This window comes from Harpia harpyja, chromosome 6 (genome assembly GCF_026419915.1).
Source record: "Harpia harpyja isolate bHarHar1 chromosome 6, bHarHar1 primary haplotype, whole genome shotgun sequence".
Taxonomy (NCBI): domain Eukaryota; kingdom Metazoa; phylum Chordata; class Aves; order Accipitriformes; family Accipitridae; genus Harpia; species Harpia harpyja.
Window position 1 is genome coordinate 69,650,358 of NC_068945.1, and position 24,210 is coordinate 69,674,567.

The 24,210-nt window shown below is 45.1% G+C and overlaps 1 protein-coding gene and 1 long non-coding RNA gene across 2 annotated transcripts in view; both read right to left on the reverse strand.

The window, feature by feature from the left end:
- Positions 1-21,690, reverse strand: part of AHCYL2 (adenosylhomocysteinase like 2) — a 109,253-nt gene extending 87,563 nt beyond the window's left edge. The window contains exon 1 of the mRNA XM_052788874.1: positions 21,234-21,690. Within this exon, the coding sequence (XP_052644834.1) occupies positions 21,234-21,650 (417 nt within the window). The 5' untranslated portion in view covers positions 21,651-21,690. The remainder of the gene's footprint in view (positions 1-21,233) is intronic.
- On the reverse strand, positions 13,665-15,715 carry LOC128142663 (uncharacterized). The gene is made up of 2 exons (XR_008235469.1): positions 15,100-15,715; positions 13,665-14,623 (listed from the first exon to the last, which is right to left on the reverse strand). It is a non-coding gene; the product is annotated as an uncharacterized LOC128142663 (long non-coding RNA).
- Positions 21,691-24,210: the final 2,520 nt, after the last annotated feature.

The window sequence follows — 24,210 nt, forward strand, 5'->3', positions numbered from 1 at the left end:
CATACAAAGCTCTGCATATCCAGTCCTAACTTCCAGTACTCCCCAGCAAAAACTTAACTAAGTTTAGGTCACCTACTCTGCCTTAAATCGGCTGTGAATTAAGACACAAATATTAGACATACTGTGTCTATATTAAAGTAGCCATCTGCATACCCAAAGCCACAGACAATACAATACAAGCACAGTCCCTACTGTGAAATGATGATGCAAACCTTAGTGGCATTAAAAAAAAGCTAAAATTTGCAACCTTTATTCTGCCCAACATAGCAGGACACGAGCAGGTCTCTGCTGGGTACTCTGAAAGAGTCTTCTATTCTTTTGCAGGTGTAGAAATTTGACGATCTAAATGCATTTTACATGGAGGAAAATAAACAAAAGAAATAGGATCAGTGAAAGCCTCCAGACAAACAGGGAGTCAAAAAGCTTTACAGTGACTGACTCAAGTTCCACTCTGATGTATTATAATGCGCTTGAAAGGTGCCTTTTAAGTGGTTTTCTGCTCATGTTCTCTCCATTTTATTTGTTTCTGAAATACATTCTATCATATTTCTTTTCCTCTGTTCAAAAATTTCTCAGAAACTGAATAAAGACAGTGACGTTTGACAGCTCAAGAACTTAACATGCATTAAAAAGCCACCTCAGAACTGAGTCAAGGCTGAACTTCTCAGATGAGAGGCCGAAGTAAGCTGCATGAAAAGAAATACCTAGTATTTCCAAATCCACAGTCACCTAGAATATTTTTCCCATTCTTTCTGACACAACTCAAAACCAGATTTGTCTAAGACCTGCCATCCTGATTTCGTCATCCTCATTGAAGAGTTGGTTTTTTAATTCACTGACAGTTACTGAGTAGTCAGCGGGGAAACCATAAAGACTGGTATCAAATGACTTTAGGGATACCATAAAATCAGTATGATGGATGAAGTTACGACGCTGCTTGATCTAATCCAGCAGCTCTGCAGCACCAAAAGGGAAAGGTTCCTCTTCCTCCCCACTCAGCCTTCCCCCTCCTCTTCTCCTGACCACGTAGTACTTAGCTCTGCATCCAACCGATCCTGCTGTGAACCCGTTCAACTCAGCCCAGCCCCACCCGCATCCTCCCCACCAACCCCCCAACTTCTTTTTTGCAAGGCTACCTAGTAAAATCAAGGAGCAACAAAGCAAGGAGGAAGGGTGTGGAACCACACAAGTACAAGTGAGACCTCCTTCAGGCAGCACTAAGTGATTGAGATGATTCAACAGTCTTGCCTAACTTTAAGATGAACAGGGAAGAAGGCTCTCACTGACAGAAGATAGTGGTTATTATACACAGATTTCTACCTCGCCTTTCTGCCCGAGGTCACCATTCCCACAGGAGACTCAGCAGAAGCTAACGTTTGCCAGCACTTCAGCAGCACACTAAGTTAATATAAAATATAGGCGATGTCAATTTAACATATTGGGCTGTGAGTCATAGCAGCTAAGACACATCCACTCTTTCATACCTCCAGCAAGGGAGAGGGAAGGACAGTTAAAGGTAGCGATGTATCTAAATGCTTCACTGAAAGGCAAAGCTTATCTAATAGAGAAACACAGACACTCACCTGTTGCCATGCCTACAAAAATAAAAAATAAAAAAAACAAAACAAAAAAACCCAAAAAACCAGCTTCTTCCCAAACCCAGTTAAGGAAGTCCAGAGAAACCACTGAAAGAACAGAATTCATCTGATCTCAAAGACAAGGTCATTTGATATAATCCATAACAACTTTCATCAGCTGGATGAAGATGAAGGACAAATTACAAGACATTTTCAAGAGTACTTTTTTTAACTTGTTTGGGGAGTACCTAAATTCCACTTGATGCAGGCCTGTGGTTGTGCATGTAAATCTAGAGCAAGGCTGCCTCCCTACAGTTCAATAACGAGACTGAAGTGTCCCTTTAATCAATGCCACCAGTATTAACTTACTGTTCCTTTAGACAAACGACAAAAAGCAGGAAACAAAGAACAAATAAACAACAGAAAAAGCAGCTCAGAATCCCTAAAGCATAAAAAGACCATTGTCTGGGTTCGGTTTTGGCCAGGAAGCTTAGCAGGTCTGTACACACCTACTCAGTTTTGCCACTGAGTTACTTGAGGAAGAGTATCCAAAAATCATGTCCAAAAATCACTTGATGAATCAGCCAGAGCATTACTGTCCGAACTCCGGTCCTTCCTCATGCAACTTCCTAAAACACACTTTTGTCGGACTTTTCATGTGATTGACCAGAGAAGCAGCTTTTCTCATGTTTTATAATCACTGTATTAGCAGCTAACTCCTCTCTGAAGTCAGACAAGACAACAGAAAATGTAGCATGGAAGTCATATCATGAAGAACGTTGACTGAAAATGCTTTACATGTTCAGGCAGCTCGATGACTCATTTGTGGTCATTTTGCTGCATCTGCCGCAGAGAAACCAGAAAATGTTTCTGCTTATTTATATTAAAAATAAAAAGTCAAGGAAAAACAAAAAGCAAAACACAAAAAGTTCTTGGCGTTTAGAGTTACCCAGCAGCATCTTTACTGTGGTGACCAGATAACTAGCTTCCTAACCCAAAAGCCTCCTGCAGACAGTGTCTGGGCACCACCTTCCTGTAATCGTCAAAGCACATGAAACCCAAAATAATTCTTCAATCAGTCCAGCAAAGCTGTGTACTGCACAGCATATTTCAGAGGCTCTGTACTGTCTCAAAGAAACCGATTCCACTTTAAGAGAGTCCCAGAAAAATTACATTTATAAGCAATAAATTTCAGAACTTCAGAGTTGGAGATTTATGCCAGACACTTTTATGGATGTTTGAGTCATACCAATTTAAAAAAAAAAAAAAAAAGTAACTTGTTTAGAACTAACTAAACCCTTTTTCATCTGGGGGGCTGTTCCCTTTTAAAAGCTCAAAAGATATCCTGCAATACCGTGAACATGGTGCAGCTGGGAGAAAACTCTCTCCACACCCAAATGCTCCTTCCTATCCTCTCAGGATACATTCACCCTTCCCTTGAACTCTTTGGATGTCCGGAAATGAGTCCTGAAGACCGCGTTGGGCCGGGGTTTATATAGGTAGGTGGAAGATCATGGGTGTGAGAACTAACGGGTCGGCTGGCCAGCATCCAAGCAAAGTAAGAACAGGCAGGAAGCAATCTGGAGCATGGAATAATTCAGCAGAGACACACAACGGTTTCAGGAGACAGAGCTGGAAAGGCACAAGGAGTTACAGTGAGATGGCAGACAAAAAGCTCTCCTAATGCATCAAGTGGATTATCATTTCATCTATCTTGTAGTTGCAAATGGTCTTCAAACAGCACTGTACAAACCCAGCACAGAGCACATGATAAACATTCATCCACCCTCGGATCTGCTTGTAAGAGATAACTGATATTGTCTCATTTGGTAAGGAAGAGAAAGGTACAGATAGCTAAAGCAATTTGCCCAACATCGTCTTAAAACCACAAGACAGCTAAGTTCAGAAAGTTACACAAAGATTTTCTCTTCCTCTCTTCCTTACTTCCTCATTTCTGAAAGCCTCTTGTTACCCCAGAGACTAGTGGAAGGTTTCCATCCTAAACAATGAGAGTTTACATCTCTATTTTTTTTCTCTGCCATTTGGGTGAGAACCTACACTTGCACATCCAGTCTTAGACCACAGTGAAGTACCGACCACAGAAAAATCTTTCTTGCATAGCTTTTCACAAGTCAACTGAACACCACAAATACAAAAGGCTTTCAGTGCTGTGTTCAAGGCTCAAGAACAAGCCGGGAAAACAGTAACCGAAGGGTTTTTTTGTGAAAGCCTCCTTCCATTAGGAACTGACACTTCAGCCCTTCTGTGCCTGTTGGTGATGAAGAATGAACAATCCCAAGCAACTCCCTCGAAGCAGTTCCCTTCACAAAGACATACATCAACGTAGCCATTCTGGTTTGCTTCTCTCCTGGGTTTTTTTTTTTTCCTGGGGCCAGAAAGCAACTTCTGCTTCCCAGCACTTCTGTTGCTATTTGGCCATTTGAAGGTATCTGGAGGTCTCTAAACCCATGTACATGTGCAAGTCCTAATCTGCAGTCAGGCAGCTTTTCTCCAGCCTACATATGCATAGGCTAACCACCAATAAGCCTTCTGGGCTCTCTTACGTGTACTGCCTTTGTCTGATCTTGTTTGTTCGGTAACCACAGAAACAGTTTTAAAAACTAGATGAGCAGACACACAACCTTCAGAGACCAAAGCTTCAGGCTTTGTTTCCATGTAGAAAGACCCATTTGGCACCCATTCATCTGCTTCTCTCTTTGTTAACACTGCCAGATGAAGGATGCGCTTACCTCTTAAGACGCCTCTCTTGTATGCATTCCACACAAACCTGCTTTAAGGGAAAATGCTTCTTGTTTTCCTGTGTGACAGCTATCCAGCTCCCTTCTGAAGGCTTCCTGCCCTACTACAGATCTTCAGTGCCGCTCAGACACACCATAGCTTCAGATACAACCTCACGCTATTTTACAGCAGAATTTGTTTACCAGCGGTCATTCAGGTATCATAAAACCAAAGCTGGAACATGAAGATTGCACCACATCACACAAGAAATGCTATTAATAAAAGCCTGCTCTACTTTAACCAAGGCTTCCCCTGCAGCCGAGCTCTTTTGGCACCCATGACAGGCATAATGCTGCTCTTGGTATCGGTAACAAAGCAGACTGTAACCATACAAACACATTCATCTACAAAACATCACTCGTTCCTTTATTACTTTTCAGTTCAAAATCGTTCTCATTGCTGAAGACTCCCCAGAGACCCATTCTAGCCTCCCTCCTTTTCCCCGCCAATGCAATTGCTTTATCCCTTTACACAACCCAGCAACTACTCTTAAAACAGCCTTCACTACACAGATGGCTTTTCTGGACTTCTCTACCTCTTGAGCAACAGGGATTTAACATACGAATTTCAAGTGAGACTTGAAACTAGTTTAGGTTGGGGTTTTTTTTTTTTTCCTCCTTTTCTTTTTACTCCTACTGCTGTATCAATTTGGACCATATTCAGCTTAAACATTATGGGCTACAGTCTGTATGAAAGGTATTTACAAAATAAAGTTTGTGTGTAAAGCGTTTCCCAGTGATGACAGCTTCGTTATCGTGTCCTTACGGTATCTTTATGCCCATCAGGAATAGAGTTTCTAACAGAAGTACATCAGCCTGCACATGACGGGGTCCTGTCCTTGCATTCACAGTAGGGCCAGAGCCAGTGTAAACATCATTTTCAGATGTGGCCTGCAACAACTCCTTTGAAGACCAGCAGAGAGGATCTCTAAAATACTCTTGTCCTACTCAACATCTAGAAAGTCAGAGAAGTGCGAGCCAACATCCCTGAGATAGCAAACAGTGAAGGGTGGCAACCCAGAAAAAAAAAAAAATTCCTCTTTTTCCCCCCTCTCTTTTTCTTTCCTTTGCTTCCTTTCCTCCAGATGTCCAGATGTTGACCAAGACACAATATACCTGTTTGAAAACAAGACACAATTTATCTGTTTTGGGCAGACTAGCAAACTAGCTGTTCCATAAATGGAAGAACACTTAAAAATTAACTGAGGAGTCACCAGCGAGGAATATTGGTCAATACAGAAAAGGAAGAATGAGCAATTGAACAGGCACTGATGAATGCATTAAGAGAAACCTCTGGGTGATTTTTTCAATTAAAAATAACACAAGATGCCATAAACAACAGGTTAAAAATAGGAAAAAAGCTTTGGGTTTTAGAAGTGCAGCATAGCATTACAATAGCTCAATACCCCAAGGTTTTCCTGAAAATTCATACAACAACTAGCTTTTTACCCCAGCTTTGACATTTAAGGATTTTTCCACCATTATTCCTCTGTGCTGCTCCTCTGGTTTCCAGCCATATCAATATCTGAAGCAGCCACTGCCAAACTCATCAAAATAACAGCACCGAACCACACTGTTAATTTTGTATTTTTACAAGAGCCAGAAGTTGGTATAATGAGCCTGAATTATAGGAACTGATTCTCTGCACAACCTAAAGGAACCATTAAGCAAGACAAGAGTTAGCTGCGCTCACTGCCGTAAAGCCACATATGCATTGTCACGATTACTCAGAAAACTCAAGCAATTTGGTACACACCAAGCTCTGCACTCCAACAGCATCTGTACTCAAGAGCTGAAATATTACAGAAAGAAACATTCAAGACATTAATTTGAGGGAACTAACAGATTTTGCTTTTCAGAGAAAAAGAAGCAGATGAGAGCGGGTTGGTGAGGCTAAAGGCTCACAAAAGATGCACTCAAAAACTGGTACAGTCACCCTGAGTGCCGGGGCACTGAACATTTTACATAACACCGTGCCGCTGCACAGGGCAGGAATGAATGCAGCAAATGTGTACACACGGACACACACAGCCTCGCTTCCCAAGGAAGCCTATTTTAATTATAATGGTTGCCACGGTTACTTTAATTCCATCGTCGCTCCAAGTAGTCTCACAACTCCAAATCCACACCACTAATCAGGAATCTTGCATAACATTAGCACTGAATAACCCAATTTAAACCAATTTAAAAGCCTGGATTATGGCAGAGGATGTTGACGCAAAAAGAAGAAAAAAGGAAAAAAAAAACAAAACAAAACTGTTTTGTTCAGGGAAGCACTGCTTCTCTATCTGTCTCCAGCAAGCACTGTGTCAGTCTTATTGACGTGGAAGCTATGGATGAGCCGAAGCCAGAGCAGAACCAAAATTAAATACCATTTTCTTTAGTCAAACATGGTCCCTTCAATTTTCTTGAAAAAGAAAAATAAAGAAAGTACAATGATGTCATATCAAGTCAAAGGTGCTGAAAGAATTATTTCTAGTTATTGGGAGAATAAAACAACATGGCAATCCTGGAATATCAAGCATGGAAAGTTTAGCATAAGAGTCTATGAGCTGCAGGAAGAGGTTTCAGACTGCAACTTCTAAGTTTCTTCTTTGACCACTGCCCATAGCATGACTGGCAAAGCTGTGTGGAAAATATTCCTGTAATTTAAACACAGCTGTAATAAGCAAAGCTGACCTTAGCCTAGACAAAGAAACTCCCTGGAAGCTATTCTAGTCTTCCTTTTGGGCTTCAGGTCTATAAAATTAGTTAAGGGCTACCGATCTAGCTAGGTCAGAGGAAGAAGAGATAAACACTACACTGTTCCATCTGTAGTCCTTAAGCAATCAAAACACAAACATCCTGGTGTAGTACAAGTTAGATACCCCATACATGAGGATGTAACTCTTCCCGCTGAACAAAGTCAGTCTGGATCCTCTCTCCAGGAATTTTGAAAGCAGGACTACTTGAGACTGAGGCCTTCCATGGGCACCCATCTAGTGGTCAATTACCAGGATAGTAAAGCCAAATACAATTTTTCTCCCTATTAAAATACAAAGTATTTTCTTCTTCACTTAATTTTTTTCTCCCTCATAATCTTTGCTCTCTGGAATTTCTCTTGGACCTACAGTACTAATGTCTGTACAGATGCTTTCCTAGGTACAACAGGATGAAGCTCCATTTCCTACCCTGGGAAAGTATAGAAGGCATTACATTTCTCCTTCCCAACCTTAAATGTCCAAACCCCAGCATTTTTCCCAAAGGCAAAACAAGAAGCAGCAAAATCTGACCTTTAGTGGTATCAGCTTTGGTGATCTACCATGCAGACTATTTTCTGTAAAGTCACATATGACCCTCCATTAGCTTTAAAATGGGCAGCGGAAAGAGAAATTTTTCCACTGTTTGCGATATCCCATTAGAGATAAAGTAGATACCGAAGCCATATACACAGTCCTCAACTCCTGAAAAATAACCAGCACAGTCCTAACTGACTTAAGCCTGGGAACCCTTTGAAATATAGTTTGTGCCGCACTCTCAAGGCACTCATTTGACTTAATTCCTGCACAGTGAACAACGGAGGCTTTCAAAAAGATTAGCTACTTCACAGTGTCCCACAAAATCCCATTTTCTACAATGTCTTCTAACTCACATGTCTAGGGATGAATCACATGGATCAAAAACTGCATAGATGACTGAGCAAAATACCTTATCGTTTGATAAACGAAGCACAGAGGTGAGAACCGTAAGAGCTGGCAAAGTCTGTCATGTGCAATGTAATGCCTTCAATTAGCAAACCTCAAAGAAGAAATTAAAAAGCATTTCTAGAATATGCAGATACCGCTAATTTGACCTGAGTTGTGAACACCAACAGCACTGGGGAGGTCACCCAATAAGGCAGGACACTGCTCCAGCAAGGAGATGCAACAGTAGTTTAACAGACTTCCCCTCCCACAATTCTTGTATTGAAGCCTAATTTGTTCTGCTTGTATTGTGCTCATCCATGCATTATTTAAATGCATTACAAAGTCAGACAACAAAAATCAGGGATAGTCTGGTATTCAGCACTTCTTCCACTATTTACTTTGTTGCTTGGTTATTCTCCTCTCCAGAGGTTTTTTTCCCACCAGCTAAAATTCACGCTTATGTTAGGAAATAATGATTATGTCAGGAAAGCTAAGGTGGTAACAAAACCAGCCCCCCGACTCCTCTATTTAAGCTTGAAATAAGATTTTCCATGTAAGACTGTAGATATTTCAGCAATATTTAACAACAGTGTTTAAGCAGTCTAAAATACCTTCATTCTGAGCTGCAGCTCTCCTGTCATCAGTCTCAGTGGCAGCAGGTTAGATCTCAACATCCATCAGAGCACAAGAAATAGATCACAGCGGTACTAATAAAGCAGAAGCAGAGGAGATAGCTAATATTCATGCAGAGCTCTGGCACGCTATTAGTGCTTTGTTACTTGATAGCTAGGAATCTTTCATTTCTGGCCATGTACAAAATCACTTCTAGCTCTAACAGATAAGTTATGATAACTTTTAATATTTGATCCAAACGCAGAAAAAGGAAACCTGTTTGGAAGGATGCGAGATCTAGGATACTGAAATAAAGTCACTGCTTTATGACAAGAAAGTGTTGCTTGTTTGGCCTTCACAGCAGCCCGAAGCCCAGAAGACCATGGGCTCTAGATAAAGAAAATAGCTGGATAAAAGCTGACAGAGGCAACAGGGAAAGAGACAGTATTAGCCAATATTCCAGTCCCTGGGAGCCGCGTTCTGACATAAACACCTCAGCACTGCAGGTCCTCCTACCAAATCCTCCACCTCTGTCTCAACCAGGATAGGCTGCATTGTCTACCCACTCCTTTCCAAGCCAAGACCTTCAGTCTCCATACTCCACGTCCTTCAGTTTTATACTCCTGTATCAGAAAAAGGATGAAAACAGGTTAGTTGAGTGCAACAGCGAGCAAGCTGCACGCTAATAATGTAGCTTCCAGCTCCCCCTGCGATGAGGGATGTTAGCATATCAACACCCTGCCATCATCAGGCTTCTGTTGGCATCCAACAAAGAACAACTTGAAGAAGAATAAATGGCAGTTTTGCAGATGATTGCGCCAACCACCTTCAAAGCACAAAGGCAATATGGAAGATGTGGTTCCAAGCAAGCCATTTCTGTGCTAACAAATGTCTGGTGGGGGCTGGCATCAAGGATGACAGTAGGACATTGACTTCCAAAGGAGAAGAGAACAAGAGACTGTGAAAAGGTCTGAGAATACAGGTAAGTCCTTGGTGGAATGGAGATGAGAACTTGTGCACGGTTACAGAGAGCCATTGCATAAGCCATCAGGAAAACGACCTTTGCAGCAGTATTCTGGAAACAGAGTAATGGAACAAGATGGTATTTGTCAAAAATCAGGTAAGGACACGGTAACTGATAGCTAAAAGGAAAGCCTGGACTGGCTTTTACTGCACAGATGGCCTCTCCAAATGCTATCAGATACTCTTCCCTTCTGAAGGACAGGTGAAACCTGGACACAGACTGGCAGGGAGAAGAGTCAGAGTGCACTCCAGCAGCACCTCTGTAATCTCTGCTACCAAAAGAGCCATTTCCACTAACATTACTTAAAGGAACTGAAAAGTTACATTCAACTTCCAAGGTCAAATAAACTACTAACTCTGTCCTTGAAGGCAAATAATTCTTTTCCTCCTGACTCTTTCAAAATGCTGAAGACTACTCTAAAGCTCAAAAAATTAGTACCTACTTTTTCCTTAAAAAAACCAAAAAAACCCCAAACTTAAAATTACACATTAAAAAAAAAATAACGTGACACATTAAAAAAAAGACAAACCCACAATGAATGCTTGCTTCTTGACATCTTCACTCCCCTTCATATTTAAAGAATTAAGCATCTTTTAGTGTGTACAGAAATAACAAAACGCAGGATTTAACACCAACTACAATAATGTCTGGAGACTTCATTTTCAGGTTAGCGTGATTCAAAAGATGATCCATTTCTAACAGGTTTGCAGTCCAGAGGATGTGCTGGAGTCCAGGTTTAACTTCACAAAGAGAAAGTATTGCCTTACAGACAGAAAAACCCAGACCCTTAGCAAAGCTTACCTCTTGGACCAACCTGTTTATTTCTCTTCCCCTCTCCCAGCTGGTTTAAAACACAGCAGCATGACATATCACTACTGTATGGCTTGACTTTCAAAAGCAGTCTAGCAGAAGACTAATTCTCAGAACAGTTACAGCAAATGTCACCAAGTTCTGTGAACTTCTCACCTTCTCAGCATGCACAACACATGGCAAAAGCAAGCATCCACCTTGTAGCACATGGGGCATGAAATAAAGTGACAGTTCACCAGCTATCTACTTGTGGCTTCTCAGGCCGGTTGCCTGAACTTGCCAAGTGGCTCATCACAGTCCAAAAATAAAAAATTATACAAAAATAATACGTACACTCACTATGTCTGAAATATTACTCCTTGCCTTCTGGCCTTTACCCCGGTTCATCACCTCTACAGCCCACCACTGCCTCCAAAGCAGCCAAGGGAAAGCTGAACAAATGAAGGGAGCACGCAAACGTTTTCATTTGTCACATCTTTCATCACGGGAAGCCAAGTATCAGCCTCAACGTACTTGCTAATAGCACATAAAAATAATAATACCTTAGGCACCTGAATCAAATCTTCAAGAGAATCAACTACTTTTTACCTTACTTGAAAATAAAAAGGATTTTATTATCGACTCTTGAAATCTCACACACTAACAGCAGATAGCAAGGCTGAAGTGGGGTTCAATGCCAGTGAAGAGCAGAAAAATTACAGCAGTTTAGTATTACAGAAAGCCACTTCAATTAATACCTAACTGGTCAATGTGAAATGCTGGAAATTATGGCAGTAATCTCTCATCCCAGAATGTAGAAGGTTGGTTTAAAAAAAAAAAATCCACATCAAACACATTAGTGCATTCTGCAAACAATAAAAACGATCTTAGCCGATACTGAAAAGGATCCAAGCAGATTTCCCCACCTCCATAAACACTAAAGTCATGGAGAGAACACCAAATCTGAGTCAGCAAGCTTCTGGGTAGCTGGAAGGAAAGCTTGCTGGGAACAGATACCAGCATGAACTGCAGTAAGCTGTTTTCCTAAATTGGTCCTTGAGTCATTTTTATGGGAACAGTCCATTCCCTGGTTTTTCTCGCATAACTTAAGGATTAAATGTTGATCACTTCACCTCTGTGAGGTAAATAACAAGCAAAGCTTCCTAACTGTCAGATGAAGGCATGTGCATACTACTTCTATTTTTAAATACTTGCTTTTGGAACAAAATTTGAAATAGAGTGGTTCAGCAGTTCTGGGTAGCTAACTAATTTTTCAACTGACTTTCCTCTTTTTTCTGACGCTCATGAAAAATGCAACTGGCTGCCTATTTAAGGCTCTGTCAGGAGAAAAAAAAAATACCTGAGTTCCAACATTGCCACCCCTGCAATTTAAAGTAAGGTCGGCACACCGCAGCATTTGAACATTTCACATAGCAAACTGCTAAAAATGCTATTAGAAGAACATTAAGGCTGGAAAGCTGACCAAAAATAAAGAATCCCATATATAAGGTTGTTCACTCAGCCTGAAGTCACACATCCTGCAAATAAGTACACGCGCGCACACCCACTATTTCTTTCAGAAGAACCTGTCTCCACCAGTGGACAGAACACAGCTTCAAGGTTGGACTTTGCTGATGCTTTGCTTCCCCTGTTGAGAAGCTGCAAAGCGCACAGAGAAGGAGACAGGAGACTTCAAGAAGAACAAGGGGTTTTAGTTAGGCTGTTAAATGCTGCCCTACGTAATTAAATTCTGTATTTTTCTTTGCCGAAGTTGCTATAGGCAAGTCTACGCAGGCAGGTGCAGACAGACTGGAGCTGAAGCTGGATGGACAGAAGCCAGCTCTGGTCCAGAAGCTGCACAGTGGTAGCGTCAGCTCATGCACAGCGCTGTGCTGATGCATCCCAAAGAGAACAAGACATTAAGTGACTCATATCTGACCAATTCAGCATGTGCAGAGCAAACGTGGGTCCGCCTTCATCTGTTTAGGCATGTCTTCAGCAATGCTAGGCAAGACACCCTCAGTAAACTTTTCACATCTGGCCATTAACTGTAAGATCATCATCTTTTCATGGCTCATGATCCAAGACTTACAGCAGTGCTGAGCAATCACAGCTCCAACTGAAGTCAGTGGGAACTATGCTTCAATAAGAGAGTGCTATTTAATAATGACACAAGACATCTGGGGAAAAAGGGCAGATCGTCTCCACTTCATAGTGAAAACCCCAAATATATTGACAAGCAGTCTTAATTTCAGTGCATCAATACCCCAGCTACAAACCCGAGATGAAGCAGTGCTATCTTGCAAAAGCTGGAAAATACTTTACAAAGTGTTCCAGCACTATGGTGAGCTTTTCAAGGGTGCAGAGGAACGTTAATTCTAGGCTCTCACCCATCCTTGCTTATTCTAGAGTACTCCAATGTTACATTTGCAGAAAAGCCTTTCATCTCAGACATAAAAAGAACGCAAGCATGACCATGTCATTTGATTCTCAGAAAAGTGCCTGCAAATGTCATTCACTTCAGGGAACTGTTCTTCTGGTCACCGAGTCTTCTGGAAAGTCACACGAAAGCCTCTGCTCTCTTTAACAACCATTTCACCTGAGATATCTGTGCATATTTCTACTATAATAAAAATAAAATATATTTCAATGTGTATTTATATAATTATACACATGTATTTTCCAATAACAATACTATAATAAATTTTTTAAAAAATCAATTAAAGGTTGTCTCTGCAGCACAATCTGTATGAAAGCTCATATTTAGGGAAAAGCTTTGTAAATCAGGATGCCAATTTAATCAGCTTCACATGGACTTTTGCAGAATAAGAAGTAACAACTGATCAATTTCACCATTCTCCATTCTAGGAATTGTATTTCGGAGTAAGCACAGATCAGATGAGCTGCACCTATGAAAAATATGAAGTTTCAAAGTTTCATTACGAAGCCAGTAGTTCATCAACAACTCTGTCTGCAAGGCTGAATTCCTGCTCTAGGAGTAGCTGCACAATTTTTTGATGCAAAAAAAGGCAAGCCAACACACTTAAATAACATTGGCTTTCCCAAAATATAACTAGAAACAAACAAACAAAAGTTTTCTAAAGGTATTCAGTACACAGCTAGTGGGCACAAGCATGACAGCAATTTACTGCTTCAAGGCCTTAAGCAGGGAAAGGTTCAGTTGAGAAGTGTTCTCAAAAAAAAAAAAAAAATTTTTTTTTTAAAAGTCTTTGACCTCAAAGCTCCCCGAAGAGCTATTATTTCATGTTCCTAGTCCTATTTTCTCATTTACTGACTTCTCCCATTTCAGAGTTTGGATTTAGCTGAAAGCCCAGAAAAGTCTTCCGTTGAATCCAGTACACATGCACTGAATTTAGGTTTCCAGAATCAACTTTGCCTCCCTTGTTGCCTGCAGCGCACCTGCGAGCGGGCACTACGGTTTCTCCACAGCTGCACAACAAAAATGAGTAAACAGAATTTACTAAAACTTCAGTCCTTTTTACCTCTTCACAATATTTCATCTTAATCTCGAGAAGACTGCTTCTAACAGAAGACAGGACCGCAGTTCCAACTAAAAATACAAACAATTTTTCCCTTCCTGTTTGCAGCCTGCATCAGTGACAGACCGCAACTGCTCCTATGGAAGTTGGGTTGTAAGGCTCCCCACTTTCTGTTTGTATTTACAAACTTTGTATCAAGAAAGACCCTGAACTGACATTGGTAGCCATTTGATAAGAAAGCAAGAAAGGAACTTAATTATGGCTTCTATAGACTGAAATTGAGGCATTTCAGTGAGGGGTTTTTTGCTACAAATGCCTTTAACTGCAGACCTGAGCATAGAGGATTTTGTGCAAGAAACAGTTAAAGCTTATTTTATCCTTAATTCACCCTTTTCCTCCTAGTCAGTTTGTTGCTCATTTGAAGCCCTAGAACCTAACAGTTTTGTTGGGACTTAAAGCAAGTGGCCTGTAGTATTTTTATTTAGAGGCTGGACATTATTTCTCAGGCTGTCTCTCTTCCATTCATCATTCAGGTTTTGTAACTTGCCTATAGCTCATTTCTCTATATAGGAATTTAACAGGATGTCAGCCATCGTACTTCAAGGAGGATGTTTCCTTCACAAGACTGAGGTTCTACTCTCGGATCGCTGGCTTGACTCTGCAAAATTGAAGAAGAAAATAAATATCTAAGAGGAAAATTAAGTAGCTAGTTTTTGTACCCTACCACTGCAGTAGTTCTACAGAACATTTGGACCAATTCTATTCTTTCAGTCTTTAGTATTCTTCAAATTTAACCAATGCTGCAGGTCACTCAGTCATACAGAGAAATCTGCCTATTATCTCTGCGCTACCTAGCTGACTTCTCTCTTTTTAGTTTTGCCTCCATCTCTTCCTTGTTTGAGTTAAATCATCACATTGTTTTACAATTCACTAGACAGAGTTAAAAAGAAAACCTAAAAGGTCAAACATGGCTTTGAAAGTCGTAATTGCTTTACCTTGCTCATCTTTCATGCGTCAAGTCAGGGCCAAAGCTAAGACTACGCTTTTAATTGCTTGTAAATTCAAATACCAGGTTTCTGTCCCTCCAGGAAAGATACAAACACAAAGATCATTATGTGTTTCGACATTTTTTACCCGAGAAAGCAACAGACGTACGGTGCCGCAGCCTCCCGGCAAAATGCAAGTTTGCCGTTGACAGTTACAAGGTTTGAGGTACCCTGAACCACACCCCAGCTTCTCATTTCTATGTCATTACGTTTTATAGCCTGCCATCTACTTGCATTCACAGCCATTATTTTTCTATCACTTTTTCCCCAGTCTTCTTTTATCTTCTCTTCTGTTCCTGGGCCTCCATCCCAAAGGTTGACGTATTGATCTTTGTACACAGTTCCATGCAGTCACATGCAGGCACCTTCTAAAATTAAACTGCAGACATTCATAGGGAGACAGACCCACAAGTATTATATGTAATAAAAGAATATGGCCTCCAATGATGAGATTTTACTAAATAGCATTCAAACCACACTCATTACAAGCAGCACTTGGGAATTCAGCCTCAGGGGAAACATTTATTACCTAGCATAAGTGATCACTAGGGGTTAGAATGAAACAGAGAAAATAGAAAACCAACGCGCAAGCACGTAAGAAATCCTTAACAGAGCACGCACCTGCCAAAAAAATCCCTCTGCCCCACAAAACGACCTGGGAATGTCGCAAGGAATTTACACACATTTTCAAGGGAAAAGCTACACTTTCATCGCAGGCAATGAAATCTGCTGGGAGTCAAGGTCAGAATCATCATTTAGACAAGCCACATGAGAGTCATTTATAGTCTTAGCAGAATAAAACCTCCCATCGCAGCTCACCAGTCAGGTGATGTGCCAGTCTAGCGAGCACCAGGCATTTATTTTGATGTAATCCCTTCACCGAAGAATTTTACAGCAAGGAGTTTTAAAAAGGTTATATTCAAGCAGTGACATTACACAAGGATGTGCACCTCATTACTGTATACCTCTACGCCCTGCTTTTTCTGCCTTGCCCAGACAAAAGCCACAGCTTTCTACAGCCGCTGGCACTGCAGAGGCGGCATAGCTCTGGAAAAGCAAGCTGTGCTCTGCTCTAGCCCACTAAATGAATCAACAGCACCAACAAACCAGCAAATCAATCCCTTCCAATACTAAAACCTCTGTTTTAATGATGCTAAGGAGCAAAAGAACACAGCTTGAAATTCAAGGAGTAAGCTGTTCTTTCCGTACCGAGTGGCTGGGCCAAAAGAAAACCCCAAAAAACCAACAAGCCACCTTTCGTTTTGTAAATTGGTACATGCTTAATATAAAACTTCACAGCTACACAATTGCTGTCGTTTAAACTCCCAGCACGGTGTACAAGCATTTACTAAGCCTTACTTGCCAAGCAGTTAAGAATCATTAAACCAAGAAGTGCATCTGTTTAAGTATATGTTCTTCTCTCAGTTAAAGAAAGAGGGACACAGAGCTGTCATCGCGAGGCTAAGATCACCCACCTAATCAGTTTGGGAGTCTCAGTTACAGCCCCTTACTGGCTCCCACCCCACACACACTGACGACAACATTTCCAGAAGTTCTGTGACTTTCGGCCACTCTGATCCAGGAATGCCCTAAGAATTAATACAAAACCTAAGTGGCCACCACCCCCACAAAGCCAATGAGCGATCATCTAATCATCAAAACACCATTCAGATCTAAAACCGTAAACAATTCATGCAACTCGGGGCCTTGACTCACATCCACGGATAAGCTTAGCTGGGGATGCCTGAAACTGTTACTCAGCCCCACAGTTCACCTCGCTCCAGGAGCGGGGATGGCAGAACAAACCACGCATCTCCTGAGTCACCCCAGCCAGCTGCTGCCAGCACCCCATCACATAGACTCGCACTACAACTGAGCCAATTCAACATCCAGCTGCTGCTGGAGAGGCCTTTCCATCCCTCCCATCTCCACCAACCTGCTCGTGCCACTTCTCCCGCACCGTTCCTGGCTCTTCCTTGACCCCACGTTGCAGGCAACCACGCCAAGAGAAAACTAACCCAACTTATAGTGAGGAATTTTATGCAGTTTGAGGTCCCTGAACTGCCTCATCTTGGAGCCACATGAGAACCTGGCAGGAGGGGAAGGGGAGAGGGTCAGGACACACAGTCAGAGGCAGGAGAAGATCTGGACCACCCCTGAAGCTCAACCCATCAGCCCACGCCTCAGACACAGCTCAAAGACACAGTCACTAGCCCTTCCAGAGGCAGCCAGCTCTGAAGCAGCACCAGACAACCAGGGGTCGGCTAAATCTACCTGTGTAGACGCACGTAAAGGTCACAGCCACATCCATTAGTCAGAGTTAGCTGTTAAAGTCAAGTCCAATGTCATCTCAGAAATGAGGTCTTCTAGCTATTTCTTGAGAGTGCGGATCTACAGCAAGAATCCAAAGAGAACAAAAACGTGATTACAGAGATCTTCACCCAGATCTGATGGGAACCACCTCTGCAGGTGTCATGAAGACAAGCCCAGTGTACTTGATTTTGACCTCTGGGTTTGTAGGAGTGCCATCATTTCTTGTGTGAGCAGGTGTATGAGACTGCAGAATCAGGTCTATACATCAGCTGTAATATTACAACAAAATGAAGCAATCGCCTAAATAAGTAAAAATACAAACTTGCAAAGTTGTTAACACTTGCCAGTCTGGGCACGTGTACTGTCCCCGCTCCATCAAGGTACAATATTAATTAGCACATCTAAAGGCAGACAGGCTTAAGTAAAATACTAAACCGATATAAAAATAGTTTTAAAATGAGAGTGGTATTAGAGGAAAGAACAGTCACGGCTATTTACTGGAAACTCTGTGCTTGTGTCAGAACTATGAAATAAACATTTGGTCGCACAGTACTTCAAGAACACATGTTAAAACTTCAAGGAAAGGGAAAAAAAAAACAGAAAAAAAAGTACTTTTAATATATAAACCAGTCAAGAAAAAACTGCTGAGATTTTTTCTTCCAGACAAACACTGTAAGAACTACAGTTTAACTTGTTTCCCTGCAAATTTGATATGATCTTGCTTATCTATTTTTAACAGACCTTTGCCTTTTTTTCAGGTCCTAAAGCAAAGTTCTATTGGATCTGACTAAAAAATTTATCAGCTTCTTTTAGACTTATTTTTGTACTAAACCTTCTTTCAACAGATGCTTCAGCTCTGCGTGCCCAATTTTTCAGTCACAGGACTGGGAACAATTTTATGGCTACCAAATCTGGTGTTTTATTTAAATAACATGACTTCCTAAGAAACGGCAGAAAGGACTCTGGATTTGTAAATCTGGTAAATGAAATGCCGAACAACCTCTCAAGTCTCTGGAACGCACACACTGAAGTCACTGGAAAGCAACAGTACGGGGGAAAAGAGAGAGAAGGAACAGTATGTACTCCCAGATACCCTCCATCAACACATCTCCCTTCCTTTAGCAACCAGACAGATTGTCATCTCCTAAACAAACTCATCACCCAAAGCAAAGGCAGCCAGCTGGGGAGTTTTGCTGCTCCGTAAGCTTGCTGGCTGTTCCTCCCGCATCCAGGTTTCTCCCAAAAGCTTGGCATCCTTTGCTCCTCTCTTATAAGGCACCCTCTGCTGCTATTAAGAGTATCCAGGGAGAGAGATGCAGGTTTCTTCAAGCTGTTTCAGATGACGACCCACCATCAATATGCCCCTTCCCTCCTAGAGTTAAAGATGCAGCAAATGTGTCATCTAACACCGTGTTCCTCTGGCCCAACAAGAGCTGGACTTCAGGAGGCGGGTGCAAGGAGAAATGCCTTTTTGTTGTTTAACCAAAAAAAACCCCCAACAACAGGAAAGGAGAGGGATAAGGGAGGGGTTTAGAAGTATTAAGCACACTTGAGGAGAAATAGAGAAATATGGATGCCCTGAGGGTCTCTAAAAATAGAGAGATGGGATTAGGATATCGAATGGAGAGGGCTCCAGACATGGGGACAGAAGTCACAATCTTAGTGGAAAAACATCCTTTAACGAGGAACTGAACCCCCCCAGCAAGGATTTCTAAGGGGATGAAGGAGCCCTTGATCCAGACACTCTTCACGGGCAGACTTTGCCTTACAGGGATGTGCTCCTTCCCACAGAGTCTCTAGGAGAGACTCCAATTTCAGGGAAGCCACACAGGAGGAGATCATGGTTATGAAGACAAACTCCCTTGGAGAAGAAATATTAGAGCGACAGTGAGAGAGGGTGGAAGTCCAGCAATATGTAGATGAAGTTTTCACCCCAAGGTTTCATGAGTATGAGTTATGACAGGGACACTTCATCCACGTGCATCTATAGGAGGCTGTATCTCTAGGAGACTACACCTATCCCCCCCCCTTACGGGGAGTATCTACATTCACCGCTGCATCCACCTAAGGGACATGGATAACGCATGCGTGTATCTATGTGAACAGGTCAGAGAGTGGACTTGGGTACATCTATAGGTGGACATTGGTATGCACATAATCTGTGTACGCAAAGGCATGGGGGTGTCTATACATGACACGCATGGGGCTGTCTGTGTGCATCTGAATGCATTTGTGTCTATAAGGATGTCTACAGCTGTACGGTTGGGTGTGGGCAGGCGTGCAAAGGTAGAAGTGCGTGCCTGAGCACATGGCATATGAGTGCCTATACGCACAAAGGTCTGCTTTGCACCCATAGGTAGGCATCCAAGGAGAGCAGGCGTGCCTTAGTGTGTATGTACCTACCTCTGCCAGCGTTTGTGCAGCTATATAAATGTGTATGCACACCTGTATGCATACACATGTACTGACAGGTACATGTATGTGCACCTATTTGCATCCCTATAGATATCTAACCGTGTAAACTTGCAGGTATACTTCCCCTGCACGTGAAGGTATGTGTCACACATGCATATAGCTATAGCATGTAGACACCTGAACGTGCATATGCGTCTATATGCATGTTTGTATATGTACCAGCATGCATTATGTAAGCTTGCACGTCCACCTCTGTATCTGCGAACTTACCTCCACACACGTGGGTTCATATATACACAAGCTGATGTATACCTATGGCTATGCCTGCGTATTTGTGTGCAAGTACAAAAGCGGTTGCAAACACACACATATCCCTGTATGTACATATATACCTCGGGGGTATATATACCTAGACAACATATGCATCTAGAGGTTATGTACCAGCGCACGTAGTACACCCACGGGGCAAACACACGCTTGGGTACGTACTCACAGGACAGGCACAGTTCGAGGGGACAGCGCGTACCTGCCACGTCCATAGGTGCACGCTCAACACATACTCGCCGGGTAGACAGCAAGCAGTCTGTGTGTTCCCAGCATGTACCCGTACACCTCGACGGGCAAGCGCCAGGACAGGGGCACCCTCGAGGACAGGGCACCCCGTGCAGACCCACCCCTGGGTGCATGCGAGTGCGTACCCAGCAATACACCCAGAGGCACATGCCTGTGCACACGTACACCCAGCATCCATACTGGGTACGCCTGATTATCCCTCGCATACCAATGGGACGGGCACCTCTCTGTACGTTTTTATCTGGTGCATACCCATATTTCCAAGCGAGCAGATAATCCCGGGGACATGAACCCGATGTGAACCCACACACACCCGGCAGCTCGCATACCTGGCACCCGCGTTTCCCACAAACACCCCCACAGCCAGGTGTGCAGGAGCGGGGTGTACACACAGCCAGTGTGTACCTACACTCCTTGGCAGATGCGAGTGTGTAAGCAAGCACATACCCTACAAGGCAGGAGCACCGCGCCAGGCACGCGTACAGCTGACAGGGACCCACGAGGCAGGATCGTGCTGGTCACACGTGTCCGTGGGCATATCCACGCTCAGCGTTTGCATGTGCGTCCCGTGCTTACCCACAGGGCAGAGACACACGGGGACCCCAGGGGAGGACGGGACCCCACGCCCCCGGAGGAGCGCGTTCCCAAAACACAGCCACGACAGCAACCCCACGGCAGCACCTCGGGGCACACCGACACCCCATCCACGCGTACCGGGGACCCCCACGCCGGGACGGTCCCTACCCGGAGGGAGGCAGCACCGGGACGGTTCCCCCCCTCCTCCGGTGTGTGTGTGGGGGGGGGGGGGGGGTGTCTGTCCCCCGGAGATGTCCCGGTGGGGCTGCGGGGGGGGTTATCCCGTGGAGGGGGGTGCGTGTGGGGTGTGCTGGCCCCCGGTCCCCCTCCTCTCCTCCCCGTTACCTTCTTAACGGTGCGCGGCGCCTCGGTAACGGTGCCGTCGGGGCTGACGAGAGCCTCGGCCGCGGCACCGCCGCTGTCGCCGCCGTCGCGGTGCCGGTGCTGAGGGTGGTGCGGGTCGCTCCGCTTCATGGCCGAAGCCTGCGGTACCTTGGCGGCTCCCGGCGGCAACCCGGTGGCGGAGGATAGCCCGGGGCAGCCGCTCAGCGGAGGCCGCTCGCCACCACAAGAGGAGGAGGAGGAGGACGCCGGGGCCGGGGCCGCCTCACGCTCGGTAGCCGGCAGCGGACAGGGAGCCGCGACCACAGCGTGGCCGGCAGGGTGAGCGGTCACCGGTTCACACGGCGGCCCCGTCGCCTTATCCATGGGACCGCTCAGCTCCTTCAGCTCCACGGCGGGGGCTGCCACCTGCACCGACATCGCCGCTACCGCCGCCGCCGCCTCCGGCTCCCTCAGGGACCGCCCGCCCCTCCCCCGCCACCGCCCCCTCACCGCCCGCGGGGCACGCCGGGACGCGCAGTCCTCCCGCCCGCCGCCACGCCCCGCCCGCCGCCACGCCGCGACTACAACTCCCGGCAGCCTCCGCGCCGCCTCCCACCGCGCTCCGCCTACCCGCCGCGCGCCGCGGGGGCTCCTGGGAACTGTAGTTCCGGCGGGGGCCGCGCCGCCGTCCCGCCGCTGTCGCCCGCCCGGGGCGGAGGCGCGGAATGGCGGCGGCGGGAGGTGCAGCCCCGTCAGGGCCGGCCGGAGCCGCCGCCCGGGTTGTGGGGGCTTCCAGCGGGCCCCCACGCCCTTTGGGGGTGGCCGGTGCAGCGTTTGACCTCTTTCCCTGTGGAGAAGTTTGTGGTTTTTTTCACATTTTAGTGGAATTTTCTGTGTTTCGGTCGGTGCCCGTCGTGCCACCGGTCGGAGGCCTCTGAGCACCCCCCAGCGCAAGGCCCCGTGTCAGGCTGCTCCCCCAGGCCCGCTGCTCCTCCACAAGCATAAACCCTTGAAAACGAGGAGCCAAGAGGTTCTGGCAAGGGGAGCACGGCATCGGAGAGCCCGGAAACTTGCTGTCCTGCCAGGTTCTGCGAGCCCACAGAGCCCCTTTGTGGGTCAGCCTTTCTTCAGGGGCCTTCGGACAAACAAAAGCCAGTAACGAGCTGCGTTTCACTAAATCCAGTTCTTCAGGAAAGCTCTTCTTAGGGAAGGGGAATTCAAACCCATCCTTGGGGGGGTTTTTTTATTATTATCGCTATTAGGATAAACGCAGTGTCTGGGCACAAGCCAAGGACTGAAGCCTGTGTGTTTGGGGCTGTGTGAGTGCAATGTTTCTGTCTCGTTCGAGGGGCGGGAGGTCGCGTCCAACATGTCGAGCCAGTTGGAGGCAAAAGGACAATTTCTTGATCTCAAAAGGGGATGTCATCGGCCAAGCAGGAGGGATGCGGAGGAGCCTGGAAAATGGAGAGGCGTGAAATACTGCAAGCTTGAGGGGAGTTTCAGGATCCACCAGAAATGCCAGAAGTTAGAAACGTGCAGGACAAAACAACTGGCAAGATTGCCACGACTGGGGGAGTTTCCGATTCCCAAGTTAACACCCACAGCCCAGAATCTTTGAGTCACTCGCAAGCCCCGGGTGAGCTTGGTGTTTGAGATGAGCAGGCTGCGAGATGGGGCACGGGGAGAGGGGGAGCACACAGAAAACCCCCCAAAATCACAGGCAGAGGGCCGATCGAGGGAGGGAGGCAGCAAAACCTGAGAAGCCGAAGGAGGATTTCACACTTGGAGAGGAAGAACCAGGTCAGCAGCTGATGGCACGCTGCATTGGTAAAAACTCACTGGGGACAGGAGGAAAAACGGTTTCATTATATGCAGGGGTGGCAGCTGGACTGGAAAATGCCTAGGACGGAGGCGAGGCGAGAAAGGGCTGTAAAGCATTTAATGGGCTCCGAAGGCAACCCTGTACCAGAGGCAGCGGAGAGGATGACGGGAGGAATGTGTGAGGGGGGTTGAAGTTAAAGGAAAAGAAGCACATTACTTTGTGCATGGAAAGTGCCAGGGAGAAGTCCCGACTTCGTTGAACTAATGCTATTTCCTTACTGAAGTGAAATCAGAATCTGCCTGCGGGTTTCCCAGCGCATTTCTCCTTCTCCCTCTCCCTCAGATCAGAAAGCTCAGTCTCAGGGCAGATTTCAGTCTCAGAAGGGGCCTTTGAAAACAAAACTCTTTGAAAGCTGCTGTGGGAGGGATTTGAAGTTGTAGCTGATGAATATCCCTCCCCTTTGATATACGCTGTGAGTTTCTTGCAGTCATAAGACAAGAGCAGACTCCATGCAAAGCCCCAGCTCCTGCAGTGCCACAGTTCTGCTGCGGAGTGGGGCTTGTGCTGACCTGGAGCCCCACTCGGCAGCGCCAATGCCCGGGGCAGAAATCCTCCAGATGTTGTCATCTCATGGTGCCGTAGATCCCACAGTCCGACAGAAAAAATGCCAGGTTGTTTTGCACATGCCTGACCTGGGGGAATCTGCCGCTTGGGCAAAATCCTGACCCTGAGTTTGGTCCTTTGCGCTACCCACACCCCAGCCGTGCATCACCCACCTGGCTCAGCATAGGATCGTCGCTGCACTTGCCCTGGTCGCCTTTTAAAGAGTGCAGTCCTCAAATGGGGTTACCGACAGGGATGGTGTTTTCCTGGAAAAAAAGTCATATACTAATGTCAGCATGCCCAAACACCCCAGCGCTAATTGGACATGCCTCCATCACATCGGGGCACAAACCACTGCTCGTCTGCTGAGCAAATAGATGATATCACAGCTTGCCCGAGGTCCAGCAAACCATCCGCACAACTGGAGCAATGTGCTAGGCTGTACTTGATGATTTATCTGGAAAAACAACGGATATCAGGAGAGGAAGGGAGAGGCCGTTTGGTTAGGGAGGACTGAGCGGTTCGAACAATCGGGGCTCTGTGAGAGCGGCGCCAGCGGTGCCTACGAGAGAG